A 17,611-nucleotide genomic window follows, 5' to 3' on the forward strand; every position below is an offset into this window, starting at 1 on the left:
ACGTGCTCGAGACCCTGGCTGAGATCGTTGGGTGCGCCACGTGTGAACGTAAGTTTGACCAGGCCGACAACAGATCAAAGAAGAGCCGAGAAGAAGTCATCGCGAAGTTGGACAGCTGCGAGTCACAATACATCACCCTGTCTCACCGCGACCGTGACCGATATGTTTCGGTTCGCGGTTGACTCGAGACAGCAATAATTACGGCTTGGCGTGGTGGTATGTCTTGCCGTTTCTCTTGACTCGAGTGCCGAGATGCTAAAGTCGGCGAGACCGTGGCGGACCCCTTGGTGAGGTGCAAACTCACGAGTAGGTGCCTCGGAGGCGAGCAGGCTGCGGACTGCCAGAGGAGCAGTCCAAGTCAGTTCGATCTACGGAAAGCCGGATAGGAACATCAGGATCGCGGCTGCGCATGGGCACGTTTCGTCGTAAATGTACTACAGCTTTCCTTGTCGCTTTTGTGACCTGCTCGCTCTAAAGAGTGCACCATGAGCTGTGGTCTTGTTGAAGTGACAGTCACCCACACGCTCACCTCTCACGACCGAACGCGCTTGGCTTAGCAGGCTTGTTGTCCAAGATCTTCTCAATCTCCTCCAGGACCTCCGGTGTCAGCTTGGGCAGCAGCTTCAGCGCACCAATGTTGTCCTCGATCTGGGCAACCTTGGTCGCACCCAAGATGACTGTCGAGACATTCGGGTTCTTGACACACCAGGCAAGCGAGAGCTGAGCAACGTTGCCACCAAGCTTCTCTGCAATTTCAGTGAGCTTGCGGACTTTGGCGATCTTAGCCTTGCCCTCTTCGCTCTGCAAGCTCTTGATGGTGCCCTCGAAGAATGCCTTGTTCGTGGCGAATCTCGAATCCTCTGGAATGCCGTCGTTGTACTTGCCAGTAAGCAGACCTGAAGCAAGCGGCGACCAGATTGTGGTACCATACTGGAACTGCTGGTACAGTGGATCGTACTCCACCTCGAATCGCTGTCGGTGGAAGGCATTGTACTGTGGCTGCTCGGCGATTGGTGCAATGAGGTTGTACTTTTCGGCGATCTGAGTGGCCTCCATGATTTGCACGGCAGACCACTCGGATGTGCCCCAGTAGTAGGCAAGGTTGAGGTTGCGGATGACTTGGGTGAAGCCCTCAACAATCTCCTTCATCGGAGTGCCGACATCTGGGCGATGGGCCAGCACAATGTCGACGTACGGCTGTTGCAGACGGGCAAGCGAGCTCTTCAGCCCCTCGACAACGTGCTTTCTCGACAGTCCGCGGGTGTTTGGCTCCTTGCGACCGGTTCCTGCCACCGAGGTCAGTCTTTATCACGCACGACAGCATGACTCGTATGGTGACGCACCGAAGAAGACCTTTGTGCTCAGAACATATTCGTCTCTTGGCCAGGCAAGCTCCTTCAGAGCGTTGCCCATCTCCACCTCACATTGGCCGTTGGAGTAGATCTCGGCAGTATCGAAGAAGTTAATGCCAGCGTTCTGCAATTCCAATCAGCCACCGTATGTCATGAACCTTGTGCCGCGTGCATACCCATGCTGCCTCCATGCAGTCCTTGACCACGTTGCCCTTTTGGGTGCCGCCATAAGTCAACCAGCCGCCCAGAGAGAGAACCGAGACCTTCAAACCGGTAGGTCCAAGGTGGCGGAACTCCTACGAGTCCATTAGTATGTATTCTTGCCCCCAACGGATTTGACCTTGCGTACCATGTCCTTTGGGTCAAACTTGCTCTCAACTGCCATATTTGCGGTAGTTCTCGGTCTGCAGGTGAGATGGGGTTAAGTGTACCGGATCAGAAGAAGAGGGAGGAGAGGCAGAGATGGAAACGAGTCTGGGTCGATTGCCTTGGAAATAAGAAGCATAGCGCCGCAAAGTCCGTCTCGATGGTGCATGAGCTACTGGCAAACGTCATGACCCTGGCTCCCCGCCGCTGAGATGATAGTGGGGTGACGCGAAGGTACGATTGAGGACGCGACTGTCCAAAAACACTTTACGCACACGGCGCACTGGACATGACTTGGGGGTCGTGTCCATGTGTCAGCGACATTCCCAATGGCATTTTAGCTGCACGCCTTCACTTTTCTTTTTCGACAGGAACAGGCGCGGCGACCCAAGGAGATGTGTCAGCAATCTTGCAGCTTGCGCACAGACGGTGTTGTTCGGCGGCAAGTGGAGGGGCAACGCCGCTCTTTCTTCGCCATCCCAATTGAACGGGAGATGGGGCGAGGCTGTCGGCATTGCGAAAACACTGAGAAGCTCCAATGGCCTCCATCATTGTCCATCTCAACAAGCTTCTCAGTGCTGTTCTTATCCTCCGGGCATGTCCGTATGATGCCATCCAGCATAAGCACATCTGCGAACAGTATAGTGCAGCTCGCTGAGCCACCTGAGGCAGTGCAACATTGGTGCTCTTCCTTGCTGGAGTCCTAGCTGAAGAGATACATTTTCGAGGTAGGACATCAAATTTTCATCAACGCCATGCTTTACAGAATGGAGAAAATGTAACGCAGGCCTTGGATTTCATCTTCTCACGATGCCAGTCAGCCTGTCGCCGCGACTCGATGATAATTTGGACACGGATGATGAGCTGGAACCTGCCAATACGGACCCAAGATTCGAATGGGGCTTCGGCAGTTTGACCCTCGAAGCCGGAGAGCACGCTGAGCACGACTTCCACAAGGACGACCGAGCGTTTGCAAACACGCCAGATCCAGGCGCTTCGCACAAGAAGAAACGACAGCGTGAGAGTGATGCCGCTTTCGCTTTGGTTGAGGATTTTGAGTACAAGACTGTAGCCGACGGCCACGCATTCCGCTTGGTAGAAGTGCATCCGGGCACTGGATCTAGCCCCATTGAATGCACGCTGAGCTGGGAAGACTCAAAGCACCCGCAGAGATCCTACTACTGTCTGAGCTACTGCTGGCAGACCGTGGAGCGCACTTCATCAATACTTCTTGATGGCTGCCGCTTTCCGGTAACGAAGAACTTACTCTGCGCATTGCAGAATTTGAGGAAACCTCGCAAGCCCCTACTGATTTGGGTTCGTCTCACTGCGCGAGATATCGCACAATTCATACTGATTATGCCGGCTGTAACAGATTGACCAGATCTGTATCGACCAGCACAATGACCAGGAGCGTGGTCACCAAGTTTCGATCATGCGATTGATCTTCAACCAGGCACATCAGGTCTATATCTGGCTTGGTGAGCACGATGATCGCAGTAAGCAGTTGTTCGAATATGCCGAGAAGAAACGCAGTGGCGACGATAGTCCGAGGCGTGTCCTGAATCGTCTGCTCAGTCGAAAGGAGTTGCGGGACGCCATCGAGCGACTGCTAGAACGACCGTGGTTTCAACGTGTCTGGGTGTTGCCCGAAGTCGTCTTGAGTAAGCATACCAGAGTCGTCTGTGGCCGTACACGAATCAGCTGGTAAGTTCTCTTATGTCTCGCGCATCACGAGGACTATCTGTTCAGACCGACAGCTCTTTCCTATATTATATTGACCACAAGCTAGGGACAACTTCGTTAGACTGATTCGAGACGAACTACCAACCCCATCGCCTGGCTTCAAGAAGCGCATGTCGCTGCTCGGCAACTCGCGACAACGACTGGCGATCATATCGCAAATGATTGCCAGCCAGAAAGAGGCACTGGCGCACACGGACATCACACAGCTTCTCATTCTTGGCAAGAGCAGTAAAGCGACCGACCCTCGAGACATGGTCTATGCGTTCTATGGTTTGACTTACCTCACCACGGCAGTGAATTATTCAAGATCGGCAGAATGGCTTTTCATCGAAGTCACGCACATGTACATCAACGCGCTTCAATACGAAGCCTCGTACGACTCTGCGCATAATTTGACTGACCACCAAAAGACCTTTCAGCTCATGAGCATATTGTACAGCGCTGGTGCCCTCCACCAGCATTATGAGCTGCCATCATGGATTCCAGACTGGACATACTCGTGGCACATCGCACCAGTCTGGGCTTCGGGCATTCCCAACTTCGTTCCTGCCTTTGGCAAGGATGAATGGACGACTGGTATACGAAGTGAACATCGCGCTGGTGACGACAAACTGGAGACGTTTGAAATACTGGAAGGAAGTCGCGGACAATTGAGGATATCGGCGCTCATATTCGACAAAATCCTGCTCGTTGACGAACTCACCCCTGCGTCAACGCCCGCTGCCAGCCAGGAAATCTCTCGCCCAAGCAGCGCTGGCCACGATTCACCTGAGATCCGATATGGGAGACATTTCTTCACCACCATCAATGGCCACGTGGGAATGGCGACCCCTGGCATCGTAGCTGGGGACGAATGCGCGATATTGTTGGCGGGTGATGTGCCTGTCATTTTGCGACCTTGCCCGGACCCAGCAAGGAAGAGCAGAATCTTCAAGCTGCTTTGTGAGTGCTACATACAGGCTCCCGCGGTCATGTCTGGCGATCTACTGCGCAACAATTGGACCAATGCCGAAGACATTGTGCTGATTTGAAAATGCTCTATGCCCTCGTCCCAGTCATCATGTTTGACACATGGACGTTTGTTCAATTTGAGAGCGATCGCATCTCATGCGGCTATCAGATCCGGGTCCAATGAATATGCACATGGTTTGCAACATGAAACACAGACAAACGGAACAGTCGCACTGCCTTGCAGAGCACGAATCGGTACGGCCCAGATTCGCGGTACTCCTGCCAGCCATCGGTTTCTCACTGGCCGCGCTCCGCCCGAACGCTCCAGATGCCGTCACGTTTACAATGCGGGTCGCACAAGGCCAACTCCCCGGCTCGAGCCAGGCGCATTCCTCAGATGTGTGTGGCCCGGCACATCTGGCTGCGCGCAGCCGATATGAGCGGGAGTTGTGTACGGGGGCCGCGTGCCGCAAGCGGACAGATCTGTATGGCGTTGCGACGCATCTCCGTCGCGCTGGAACGATTGCGCTCGAGTATGCGTGGACGAAGGCAAGCGTTTGTTGCTGCAGAAGCATCCCCAAAGGCAGACGCATCTGGGCAGCAAGACGCTCGACGGCGGGGATGACGGAGGGAGCCGGGGAGGGAAGGATTGGCTCACAATGCTGGACGGGTGCAGGCGCGCTAGATTAGACTGGAAAGCGTGATGCAGGCGGGCAGGCCCTCGCCAGCCACCCCTCCTCGCCCATGCCGCACCTCGCTCGTGGCACCTTCGTGGAGATGCGGTCTGGCTATCAATGACTGTGATGAGCTCTCTCTCCCTCTGCCTCTGTAGAACACGCACGCCGTACCTGCATCGCACTTGCCGCTCGCGACAGTCACGCCCGCCAGGCACCAGCTCCTCGACCGTCGCGTCACTAGACCGCGACGCACGACACGCTCAAAGCACACGTGCGAGACAGCCATCGCCCGACGTCCCAGACAGCCCGCGACACGCAGCGCAAACGATCAATCCATACCAGATCCTGTCTCAGATCCCACCATCTCCTCTGCTCTCCCGTCTTCCATTCACCCCCTCCTGTGACCTGTTGCCGGGCTTCACTCTTGGAAGCCCGCAATCCTCCCTCCCGTGAATGATAGTCCCCGCAGATATGACCTCGCGGCAGCACTATCTCGACTCGCACCCGAGCCTCAACGCCAGCATGGACGACTTTGATGCGCGCGAATTCTCTCCCACGATTCCGGACATGCCGTCGCAACACTCCGGCTTCCGCAGCAATGGACACTCAGAATACAGCGAAGCGAGCTCACGGCGAAGCTACTCACCTCCAGCATGGCGCAAAGCAGGCAGCGGCTGGTTCAAGCACCAAGAAGCACTCTCACCGAATCGCAATGGATATAGGAGCAAGGACACGAGCCCGCTGTACCAGAGCGCGGACGAAGAAGGGGATGATGGCGATGCGACCGCGTACAGGACAGCCAGGCGCATACCGTTACCCGAGTCGCCCGTGAAAGGTCGCAGTCCCAGAGTCACTCCAGAGCCTGCTGGAATACTCGCAGCAGCGGTGAACGACAAAGGAAGGCGCGCATCGAGCACCGTACGGCATCCGAGTGAGGAGACACAACGACCAGAACCAGAGCCAGAATCACCCGGCGCAGAAACACCCACACAGAAGAATTGTAAGTAAGCCCGGCGCATAGATGTTTGCGCCAGTGCGGTTGAGTATTGACTACAGCTGACAGTGCGACCAGATATCCGCTTCTCGACATCGCTTGATGTTGTACAACGGACAGAACCCATTGAAGCAATGGTACGGAGCGTTCGACAGACGGTACATCACGTCACAAAGTCGAAATACAACACACTATTTTATGGAGTCATGTCACTCGTACTTTACTGGATCATGTTAAATTTGCTATCGGCCCCGATACAACCTCCCTCTGTCGATCTCATCAAGGTGGCGGGCCTGGCCAAGTCCTTCGAGCCTAGCATATACTACTCCGAAAACGGACATGCGCAGATCGAGCAATTACAAGAAACTAGCGTAGCAGTGTGGGATCTGGGAGAAAGCGTTCGAAGCACCAACATGACCTCCGCTCCGCAAATCGTCAACCAACTAGACTCATTATCCGATAGCTTCAAGGAGCTGGCGCGAGAGATGACGAGCTTCTTCACATCAGTGGACTCAGATATCGATGCGATTCTGATCGTGATGGAATGGGCACAACGAGAGCTCAGCACAATATCGAGCGAACCACCAAGCACGTTAAGCTCAGTCTGGTCTAACGCGCGTAATCTGCTTTCACGAGTGGGAGTTGACACTGACAGCAAATTTGTGCAAGAACTGCTCGGCATGACCTACCAGCAACGAGCGAGAGCCACACTGGAGCGCACATTTTACGAGTTCCTCGGCGTCCTTGAAGAAAGTATCAACAATGAGCTCACCCACTCGATCGCTCTCTTTCAACTTTTCGAAGCGGTCGACAAACAATTCCTCAACCTCCAACGTACCGTTGTGCGTGAACAGGATCAGCAAGAGCGAATGGAGAACGACTTCCTTGGCAGCCTTTGGACGAAAGTCATTGGCGTCAACGCGTCCAAGTTGCGCAAATACGAGAAGAACAAGAACCTCCTACACTCCGTCCGCGAGCGCACAGTACGAAACAAGCATGTTCTGGTAGACCACAATCAACGTCTCGAGCAGCTCAAGTCCAACTTGGAAATTTTGCGCCGGAGGCTAGTCAGTCCACTGGTGCGATCAAGCAACTCCAGCACGATCACGATCGATGATCAAATCAAGGGACTAGAGACGACATATCAACAGCTCAAAGGCAGTCGAGATGTACAGAAGAGAAAGATGATGGAGATGCTATATGGCGCAGGAACGAGAAAGGTCACGTTGACAAGTGGCGTGGGCAGTGACAGAGAGATCGAAGGTGGCAGTGGTTACCGATGACGAGAGGGGCGAAGCTGAATGCTAGGGATATGTGAGATGCTTGGAACTGTTTCCTGGCGCCCTGGATGGAACTGACGACGACAAGAGACCGAGGATGTTGGCATACGACTGGCGCAATTGGCGCGCACTTGGTGAGGTGGAATGTCTTGACGCTGATTGATATGCTGGATACCACGCACCTTTTTTGGGAATAGGACTGGGTTGCACAGGATGGGTTTGGGACACGGAACATGGGGTTATGGGGACAGGGAAGGCAGGACAGCACGGACGGAATGATCTTTCTCTTATTTGTTCGTAGGCAGCTAGATGGCAGCCGACAATTGCATAACGTATAGTTATAACCTATCATTCAACACACGTGTGAGTGTCAAGCTGCGCTGAACTGGCTGCGGTCTGCCACTGACGTGGCATGCGAGGTATAGAAGGTCATCTGGACAATTTAGTTATGCTTTCGCGGCCGCTGCGGTCCGCATCATGAGCCTGGTCGATTGCGAAGTCTGCAACACTGCCATGACCGCATCTAGCCGGTCGAGTGTGGCTTGAGGCATGAGCCTCTTCTAGGATGCTGCTAGCCTATGAACACCACCACCACATCAAGACATTCTCTTCGGCCTCGTCCGGCCCACACCGCATCTATGCTGAGAACAAGACAAAAGATCAAAACTATGATATCAGGGGACGTTTCACAGCAAACAAATGATGTTAATTATCCGTGTGCCTCAACTATCCACTATTCTGCTGAAGGACTTGGCGCTCTAGTGTTGGCGACAGCTGACCACAATCACGTCTGCTAGCTTCGCTTTCATTGATCTATCGCTCAAGCTAGAGTCGTAAATTTGGCTTCATACGCAGCTTTCGGCTGTTGTTGTCATGTCGTTGCGTCGCTGCTGTAGCTGGGGTTGTTCCTGTTCTCAATTTGGAGCATCGATACTCTAGCGAAGAAGGCACGCCCTTGACCTGAGAGGTTGCCATTACAATAGTTCGAAGACGACGGCAAAGACACAAGAACGCGCACACTTTGTAGTGATTTGGAGCAATAGTAAAGTACGAAGCGAGTATTCGATAAAATCCAACAAAAGCCTTAGGAAGTGGAGCGGAAACACTGTCCGTCTACGCTCGACTGAGCACCCACCAGTCTTCTTTCTTGGGACTCAAAAAATATCCTTGGCCAGACGACACAAGATTTGAAGAGTTGTCATGAACTCGCAGAGGCGCTACAACGCGGCTCGCCAGAAATGGGCAATGATGTCGAAAGTTTCCATGCACCGCATCCCTGTCTATCCTGGTGAATGACGTTCTTGAGTGAGGCCCTATATCGCATATAGAACCTTTTCAATACCAACCAGATTTCTTCACGGTTGCTTAATTTTCTGCTGTAAGATCGTATACGCGATGTATAAGAAGAATGGCGGGCATGATTGGTCGCATGAGCTTGCGAGGTGAAGCAGCCCTAAGAGTCGAACCCCAATTCTTTGAAGTTTACTTTACGGGTAGAATGACCCGTGCCACGTGCATGAAGGTATGCTGTTGTTATTCTTGGCTTTCGTTCTCAGAACACTCAGTGTAACGAAGGCAGGATGCTTCTCTGGAACTACTGAGGGCATCGTATTCGATGTTGGTTATTCTTGGCCTTCGTTCTCAGAACACTCAACGTAACGAATGCAGGATGCCTCTCTGGAATCATCGAGGGCATCGTATTCAACTCTGATCATTCACTGTTGTGTAGTTGCGACCATCCGAACCTCCCGGGTCACAGGCAAGAAATCAGACACGAAAGAACGAGTATATAGTCGTACAGAAGAGACTCGTAGGAATGAAGCATTCAATTGCAAGCCTCTCATCAGTCCTCAAGCTCGTTCATCTACTTGCCATTGCAAGCCCGCTATTACCAGCTACCACGAAAAATCTACAAGTCTCCAGTCGAAAATCCATTCGAAACGACAATGAAGATTGAATACATCCTTCTTCCCCTTGCGAGGTGCGTCCAATCATTCCACTCACAATGACAGAAAACAACAAAGCTAACACCGTCTTTCCGATGGACATGCAGCGCACACATCTGCCTCGCAAAACTCACCTTCTGTCAAGGCTACCGCTACGATCTCGGGCAGAGCCTGTGCAAAAAGAAAGGCGGATTCTGGGCCAACCAATATGAACCTGAAGGCACTCTTCCTAGAAGCCGGAGTAAATTCTATGTGCGTGTGAGAAAGAGAGAGAGAGAGAGAGAGAGAGAGAGAGAGAGAGAGAGAGAGAGAGAGAGAGAGAGAGAGAGAGAGAGCTTCTACTACCGAATTTGTCGTTTTGCGAACAAAAGTCGGCTAATCGATTTTTTTACATGTAGTGCAAGCTGAAAGGCGACAAGGTCTTCACTGATGCTGAATGCGTCAATGAGTATAAGACAGGTTTCAAAGGAATCGATTCTGGACGGGATACGTACCCAGTTACGGGGCCGTGCCACTATAGCGGCCAGTGTTAGGTGGAGAAGAAGAAGAAGAAGAAGAAGAAGAAGAAGAAGAAGAAGAAGAAGAAGTGGAAGAAGATGTGGAAGAAGATGTGGAAGGACGACGATTGAGAGGCGAGAGGGGAGAGAGGAGAGGTGTGCGAGAGGCGTGCGATATACGGATCGCCCATGCGGATGACAAGCCGATGGTTCCTAGATTGAAGTGACCCTTTGTGGCACATGCACACCCTACGGACTCGTTCAATTTTGCTTTTTCCCTTGTTTTACTTGCAGTCGCTGCTGTAATGGAGGATCCACTGTAGTTAGACTAGGCCATGTTGATGATACGAATTGGTATTACCAGCCAGCCTATCGGGGTCATTACTATCTCAAAGCGGGCTTTGCTGGAAAGCTCGTGTCTCGACGCCCGGAACTGTGTAAACAGATGTTTCTTTGTTTTTCTTCTTCGCGTATGGGGCATAGTCAGACTTGCCTTGTGATCCACAGCCTTGGGGAGAGGTGGATGCTTGTTCTTGTAATGGCACTCTATGTTCGAGGGTTGTGCGACTGTGGACTTTTCGATCTCTCGGAAACTGCCATGCGTTTGTGAGTCAAAGAGGAGTGCCAAAACAGTGGATGTTGCAACACTCCCGACATCACAATCGACAAGAACGGGAAAGCGAAGGTTCCCGAATCGATGGGTATCGGTATGAACACGATGGAAATTTTTAAGAAAGTGCCAATCGGTGACGCCTTCTCGATCTCAAACCAGACCAGCTCTCCATCCCTTGGCTTGGCTCCCTCTCAACAAGACGGGCTGTGTAGGATTTGAGGCTGTACAGTATCCTTGCAGTCGGACATGTTGCTGGAGAGAGAAAGCATTTAGCCGGCCTGCTACTGTATATCCCTCATCGAGACACGTGCCGGAGGGATGGAGGTGGTCCCGGACCAGATGAGGAAGCATACAAGAGATCAAAGCCACGATGCCAATGAACTCTCCGCAGCAGTCCCTGGGATGCCAATTTCGGTGAAAGGGTTGCTCCGTTCGCGGTGAATATGCGTGGGCGGGAGACAGAGCATTTCTTCCTTCACGGCTCGTTCGAGCGTCTCGCCGAGGTATGCCTGCTGGTATGAGGCAGATCTCAGACGTGGCTGTAGTCCGTGGTACAATGTGCAGTACTGCAGAGCACAGAAGATCTAACCGCCCTATCTCATCGAAACACGTGCGGCAGATGACTGTGATTGGGGTGGGCTTGCACAGCCTCAGTTAGCGGGCTTGGCATGCCCGGAAGTTCAGGTTGGAGTGAGGCCGTGAGGTCATGGGCGCAATATTGCAGAACTCTGCTGCCCGCTCACTCATCGTCTCCGTCGCAGCGCATCGACTCGCCCACGCGTTTCCGAGAGCCATTGGAAGAGGATTGACCAGGAGTGGCACTGCGCCAACGCGACCTCTCATCACGGCTTTCTCAGAGCAAGCCGCGCGGAACGGACAAAGAGCTGGAGTTGCACGCTGGAGCTTGGTTTGAGAGCTTTCGGGACGAAACACTAGCAGATCAACCGATCTCCTTGTCTGCTGTCGGCCAAGACTCTAAGCTCGTCAATCAAGCAAGCAAGCAGCCCAGCACATCGTCGAAGCTCCCGTCTCGTTACACACACAGGAGACGACAGAGACGTCTCTTCGTCCCCCTCCCCGACGTCCAAAACCATGAGTAGTGAGTTCTCCCCGCCCGCCCTTGTCTTCCATCGCCGTCAGCGCATCGCTCTCTTCGCCGCCTCACCTCATCATCCCTCCGCCTCATCTCATCACACCTTCGCTGCGCCGACCTTGGCGTGCTCATCTCACCTGGGGCGTGGTATTTCCCGGCGAGAGACGGTGATTTCTCGCGATCAGCGCTAGACCGAGCCAAGTCAACCCTCAACTCTGTACGCCCAAGAGCCATCGCCCAGCGCGCTTCTATTGCACGCCACGGCGGCGAGGCATCTCTTGGCTCCGTCTGTCCAGCCACTACACGCCGGGAACAAAGGTCGCGCGCCTCCCTCATCACCGTCATCACGAGCCTCATTCGCCGCATCAACGATACCGCCGCCTAGCAACGTCGACTACCCTATACTAATGCGCCGTGTCGCGACGCAGGCAGCATCAAGCGAGCCATTCGCCGCACCAGCACCGCCCTCAGCAACTTCAGCACGAATAAGCAAACCACCAACACATCCTCCGACATGCCATACGATCCGCGGCCCAATGGCCACGGGCAGCAAGAGTCGGACGAGCGCACACCTCTCGTGAACCAGTCGAGTATATTGGGCAACTCGGCACGATCAGGGACGGAGAGGGAAGGAAGCTCACCATCAAAGGACTCGAGGTGGTATGTCCGCATCCCGAGCAACTTCCTGCGCCTGACATGGTTGACGCTGGCGAGCAACTATGTCAACGTGCTGCTCGTGGCCGTCCCGGCCGGTATTATCGTGGGCGCGATGGAGTTGAACCCAACAGCTGTGTTCGTCATCAACTTCTTCGCCATTGTACCATTGGCCGGGTTGTTGAGCTTTGCGACCGAGGAATTGTCGTGTAAGCTTGGTCAGACATTAGGTGGACTGATGAATGCCACGTTCGGGAATGCTGTCGAGTTGATTGTAAGTCGCGAACGGATGATGGAATTGGCCTGGGAGCGGATACTTACATGCGCAGGTCTCCATTGTCGCACTCCGCAAGGGCGAGATCCGAATTGTCCAAGCCAGCATGCTGGGCTCGATCTTGTCTAATATCCTGCTGGTGCTCGGTTGCTGCTTCATCGCATCGGGAGTTCGACGCGGCCAGAGCACATTCAACGAGACCGTGGCATCGACCATGTCATCGCTCATGGCAGTTGCCGCCACGTCCTTGATCATCCCTGCCACCATGTACGCCGCGCTTAGCAACAGCAGCAAGGACTCCGTTGCGAACATCCTGATCCTCTCGCGCGGAACCGCCATCATCATGCTCATTCTCTACGTTTTGTACTTGGTGTTCCAGCTCAAGACACACGCCCATCTTTTCGACGCGGAGCAACAAGAAGGCGAAGAAGGTGGAGAAGGCGAGGAACCAGAGATCCTCGGCCCAGTTCCCGCTACAATCTGCCTGGTCCTGGTCACAGTTTTGGTCGCGGTATGTGCCGAGTACCTGGTGGACAGCATCGACTCCATCGTGGCCTCATCTGGGGTCAGCAAGACATTCATTGGTCTGATTCTCCTTCCAATTGTCGGCAATGCTGCGGAGCATGTTACCGCTGTGGTGGTAGCCTACAAGGACAAGATGGACCTCGCCATTGGTGTCGCCATTGGATCCTCCATGCAAATTGCTCTTTTCGTCACTCCTTTCCTGGTTATCTTGGGCTGGATCATTGGTCAGGAAATGACTCTTCATTTCCAGGGTTTCGAAACGGTCGTCTTTTTCCTTAGTGTTTTGGTGGTAAACTACCTCATCCAGGACGGCAAGAGCAACTACCTCGAAGGATGTATGTGCTTGGGAACGTACATCATTATCGCTCTTGCGTTCTGGGTGTATCCTGAAGATGCTGGGGACATCGGAAGCTTGGTCTCATCTTTCTTTGGGAATTGAGGGTGTTGTATACGAATAGCTTCTGGCAAAGCCTCGGACACAGACTGAAGGAACTTGAGGCGGTGACTGGGGCACACATGATCGTCCCGGCTTTGTTCATAGGGGCAGAGGGAGGAGACCGATCCCCAGGGTGTATAATATGATTGAGAAAAGAGAAACCAGTCGAACAAACACCTACGTCAAGCGAGCGTTTCTATTCTGCACCTTGTAGGGCAGAGGTTACGCGGCGCACCTGACCAAACGCTTGGCCTGTTCCTTGTAATCGGAGAAAATGGCAGAATGCTACCAGGCACAAGTCTGCACAATGGTCCTTTTGTGAGTAATTCCCTCGCTACCGGAGGCTTGTTCTGGCGACCGCTCACTGACAGCCACAGGGCATAGCCTGTGCGTCGTGGTGGTGCCATAGTCTCTCCGCAAAAATGCCACAACGGCACAGCTCGAGCTGCGAGAATCCCTGCTAGTTTTCAGCGAAAGCCACAGGTCCGCCGTCCGTGACCCTTGCGCCCCGTTTAGAAGCGAATCACAGAGGGCGAATGAATGGCGCTTCGTCATCTTCGCCGGGTTGCCGATGCACACTGCGCCATTACACTTTGAAGCCTCTTGCTCTTTTGGTCTCGACCGTGAGACCTGTTGAGATTGTGAATTGGAACAAAACACGACACGCAGCACACCTCGCCGAGAGTCTATATGTTCGGGGGCCAGCCAGCCCTCATTCGCCATGTCGCCGCCATATAACAGGACAACCAAACGAGAAGAGCCCCATCATCCCGCGTTTCCGTCCGCGTCGTCGAGAGAGCACAGTCCGAAAGTCACCAGCCTCAACCTGCCCGCACCGGTAGCAGGTGGTCGGTCGCGGCGGCAATCATGACCATTCCTGTAGTGCGGAAGAGAGCGAAGAAGCCCAAGACTCGAACGGGCTGTCGCACCTGTCGAGCCCGCCACATCAAGTGCGATGAAGCCAGACCCGCGTGCCGCAGGTGTGTGGCGTCGAACCGCGAATGTGCTGGCTATGATGTTGTACGGCCTTCAGCCACAGCTGGCAACCAATGCTCTTTGCTGCTCCCCAAAGGAGGCATGGAAGTGGAACTGGCTACTGCTTCTTCTTCACAGCCACCACTGCAAGCACTACCGCTACTGCATCCGCACCATCCAATGACAAAGCCGGCTACATTTTTCACGCCCATGAGCACATATGAAGCTCACGCGTACGATTTCTTTAGAACTAAGACTATTCATCAATTGCCTGGCAGTTCATGGACGATGAATTGGGAGCGTTTGGCGCTGCAGGCGGGACATTATGAGCCGGCTATCACGCATGCGGCTATTGCGTTGGGGTCGATACATCGTGCGGTTTCTGCTGCTTCGCCTGGATCGTCGTCGCCGCCGACAGGGTCGCCTGGTGCGATGACTGATCATGTTGTCGATCGGGATCAGCGCTTCTTTGCTTTGTGTCAGTATAACAAGGCATTGGGTCTGATTCGGAGATATATTGAAGCTTTGGGCAATGGTGGGACGAATCGCGATGTTGAGGTCGTGTTGCTGGTTTCGTTGCTGTTCTTCTGCTTCGAGATTCTCGTCAATGAAGATGATCGTGCAACACTGCATCTTCGAACGGGACTGCGCATATTGTACGAAAAGGTGCGGAAGTTGGACGAGTATCGCAGCCCGGCGAGGGAGGTCGATGTCGAAGGACAAGAGAAACGAGTTGTGAGAATACAAACAAGACCGCGGACGAATCTGGATGTTCTTTTGCAAACTTTTGTGCGACTTGACGGCGACTTGACGATCGTCGGTGATGAGGAACCATATCTCTTTCCCGTCTGCCACGAAAAGATCCCGAGCTCATTCTTTTGTTTGGAGGAAGCGATGGTGCATCTTGACGCGATTGCGACAGCGGCTCATGGTGTTTGCAGAGACATTGTCATGTTGGCTGACAGAGAACTTGTCATGAATCGACCTGAGGTCGACATCCTGGACGAGGACATGCGCAATTGCTTGGCGTGTGCATACTCTCGCACAATATCTTTACCCAAGGAGCACCAACTGCGATTGGACAAGATCAAAAGTGATGTGAACGCATGGATGGCTGCGCTTGCTTGTTGGTCTGTTACAGATGATAAAGAGCCCGCGCTTTTACTAACACAGATCAACTTCTTCTATACCTGGTTCTTGGTGATGAGCTGGCGAGACGAGAATGAGATGCTGATTGATCGCTTTGACAGCCAATTTGAACACATCTTGGCATTGATCGAACAATACATCCACGCTCATGGAGGCTTCGTTGGACAGGAAGATATGGTGCTCCAGGCAGAGCATTTTCCTACAACTCGTCAAGCTTTCACAGTTGGCACTGATGTCGTTCCATGCATCGGAATGATCGCATACAAATCGCGAAACTCTCGCACAAGACGAAAAGGCCTACGACTCCTACGAGCAATCAACCTCGCAGGCGTGTTCGACGCACACTATCTCGCAGCCTTCGGCCAAGCAGTCTGTGATCTTGAAGAAGAACACGCCCGAGCCATAAACAACATCCCCGAAGGCGTCGATCTCGAATGCCACCAAGTACCCGAAGAGGCACGTCTAGTAGAAATCGAACTCGGCGTAACAGAACCTTGCGAAATGCGAAGCTCATTCTACAAAGACGACACAGGTCGTCTCATATACGCTTACTACAAAGATCTGGAAACGCGGGAACTGGCAGTCGCCGCCAAACCATTCATTGTCAATCGATCTCCGAATTCACAAGGTGCAGATCCTCCTTCCCCTTTCGAATTGGCTATCACGGGCTGACGATGTTGATAAAAGGGCCGTTGTATGCTTGGACAGATCTACCACCGGGCACGCGTGTGCGAACATTTGGTCGGGCGCGACTTGAGGCTGTTATGAGCGATGACCATATTTCTGACTGTTATGCCGTTCCCGAAACGACTCCACCGGAATGGGAGCCGCCCATGCAGTGGGTAGACTGTGATTTTCCCCTTCCGGAGAAGAAGATTCCAGTCATGGAAGACGGATTGCATGGCAGAGGGCCGAGCATACCTGGTTATCGGATCCCACGCGAAGGTAGCAGTGGCTCATCAACGCCTTTGAGTTATCATCAGATGCATTCGACGATGCAGAAGCCCGTACAAGTTGGATACGAGTAAGCTTTTGTCTTCCACGAGTCTGATTATGGCTCTGATGGTGCGGGCGAAGTAGGACCAAACCCGCAGTGAAAGAAGTCAAGTATACAAGCGAAGGATCAGCGGAAAATTGCAAAGTCTCGCCCACGATTCAGCGGGTGAGAGGAATCAGGACCAGTTCACCTCAGCAGGGCGAAGATGCCGAGCACAAACCTTTGGAGCATGTTGCTGGCAGGTACGCGAACCTGCCTTCGCTGATCCGAGTCAGACGTGGGAGGCCGGATGCTTCGCTGCCGATCCCAAGGAGAGGGAAACCTCGCTGATTGTGAGGCATAGGGCGTCGTCCGACGAACTGATGAATGTCGCGGGACCGATCAAGGGTCGGGGCTTGGGACGGCAGTAATGAGAGCTGAGCTGGTTGCCATGCGGATCCCGGAAGATTAGCTGGAGGAGGAACAGACTTGAATTCGACAACATCGAAGGAGGGCATGCCGAACCTCAGAGTTGAGGTACTCTCGTGAGGCATCTAAACTCAAATATCGGAGCGGGCGAAGTGAGGTGAAGCAAATCACTATTGAGAAGGAAAGTGCTGGGAAGAGGAAGGCGAGGCCAGAGAAGTGTTTTGAGCAAACGGCTTGATACTCTCGTTGAGGCTATCCCAGCTGGTACGCGAGACGAGACCTGGCAAAAGTGAGGGAAAGGGCATGCAGTGCCAGAAATTCCGTGTAGTCGCCCAGCGGCGTCTGGCGGATGATGGCGAGTTTTCGAACTTACTGTACATATACTTAGCATTCGCGGAGGTATGATCAGTAGCCCTACTGAGTCGAGGTAATATCCGATCAATCACATGGCGGCCTACTACTCTTTTGCACAGATCGTTTGTCGTGGCCGGGACAGGTCGTGCATCTGCGGCTTGGCGGCACAGAGCATGAGTTTGTCCGGTTCTACCGTCACCAACCCCAGCCTCAAATCGCTTGGTCTGCAGCAATACGGAATACGAATCGAGAATGGCAGAAATGTTAACGTGTTTGATAAGCATGTGAATCAGATAGGCATGTGAATCAACTTTACGAGGTGGA

At 53.3% G+C, this 17,611-nt stretch overlaps 6 protein-coding genes across 6 annotated transcripts; 5 read left to right on the forward strand and 1 right to left on the reverse strand.

Moving 5' to 3' along the window:
* Positions 1–525: 525 nt before the first annotated feature.
* RHO25_009299 (uncharacterized protein) lies at positions 526–1,737 on the reverse strand (the record flags this gene model as incomplete). Its single annotated transcript, XM_023600842.2, has 4 exons — positions 526–1,286; positions 1,344–1,476; positions 1,529–1,648; positions 1,702–1,737. The coding sequence occupies 4 exons, from the start codon at positions 1,735–1,737 to the stop codon at positions 526–528; spliced, it is 1,050 nt and encodes a 349-aa protein (XP_023453937.1).
* Positions 1,738–2,528: 791 nt separating this feature from the next.
* Positions 2,529–4,495, forward strand: RHO25_009300 (uncharacterized protein; the record flags this gene model as incomplete). The annotated part of the gene is made up of 3 exons (XM_023600843.2): positions 2,529–3,035; positions 3,094–3,425; positions 3,511–4,495. 3 exons carry the CDS (start codon positions 2,529–2,531, stop codon positions 4,493–4,495), a joined length of 1,824 nt encoding a protein of 607 aa, XP_023453938.1.
* A 1,068-nt stretch (positions 4,496–5,563) lies between these two features.
* On the forward strand, positions 5,564–7,369 carry RHO25_009301 (uncharacterized protein; the record flags this gene model as incomplete). The annotated part of the gene is made up of 2 exons (XM_023600844.2): positions 5,564–6,092; positions 6,165–7,369. 2 exons carry the CDS (start codon positions 5,564–5,566, stop codon positions 7,367–7,369), a joined length of 1,734 nt encoding a protein of 577 aa, XP_023453935.2.
* A 1,943-nt stretch (positions 7,370–9,312) lies between these two features.
* Positions 9,313–9,941, forward strand: RHO25_009302 (uncharacterized protein; the record flags this gene model as incomplete). The annotated part of the gene is made up of 3 exons (XM_065603172.1): positions 9,313–9,347; positions 9,420–9,564; positions 9,846–9,941. 3 exons carry the CDS (start codon positions 9,313–9,315, stop codon positions 9,939–9,941), a joined length of 276 nt encoding a protein of 91 aa, XP_065459244.1.
* A 1,573-nt stretch (positions 9,942–11,514) lies between these two features.
* Positions 11,515–13,407, forward strand: RHO25_009303 (uncharacterized protein; the record flags this gene model as incomplete). The annotated part of the gene is made up of 3 exons (XM_065603173.1): positions 11,515–11,521; positions 11,944–12,443; positions 12,499–13,407. 3 exons carry the CDS (start codon positions 11,515–11,517, stop codon positions 13,405–13,407), a joined length of 1,416 nt encoding a protein of 471 aa, XP_065459245.1.
* Positions 13,408–14,559: 1,152 nt separating this feature from the next.
* On the forward strand, positions 14,560–16,556 carry RHO25_009304 (uncharacterized protein; the record flags this gene model as incomplete). Its single annotated transcript, XM_023600846.2, has 2 exons — positions 14,560–16,156; positions 16,216–16,556. The coding sequence occupies 2 exons, from the start codon at positions 14,560–14,562 to the stop codon at positions 16,554–16,556; spliced, it is 1,938 nt and encodes a 645-aa protein (XP_023453933.2).
* Positions 16,557–17,611: the final 1,055 nt, after the last annotated feature.

This window comes from Cercospora beticola, chromosome 6 (genome assembly GCF_033473495.1).
Source record: "Cercospora beticola chromosome 6, complete sequence".
NCBI classification, from domain to species: domain Eukaryota; kingdom Fungi; phylum Ascomycota; class Dothideomycetes; order Mycosphaerellales; family Mycosphaerellaceae; genus Cercospora; species Cercospora beticola.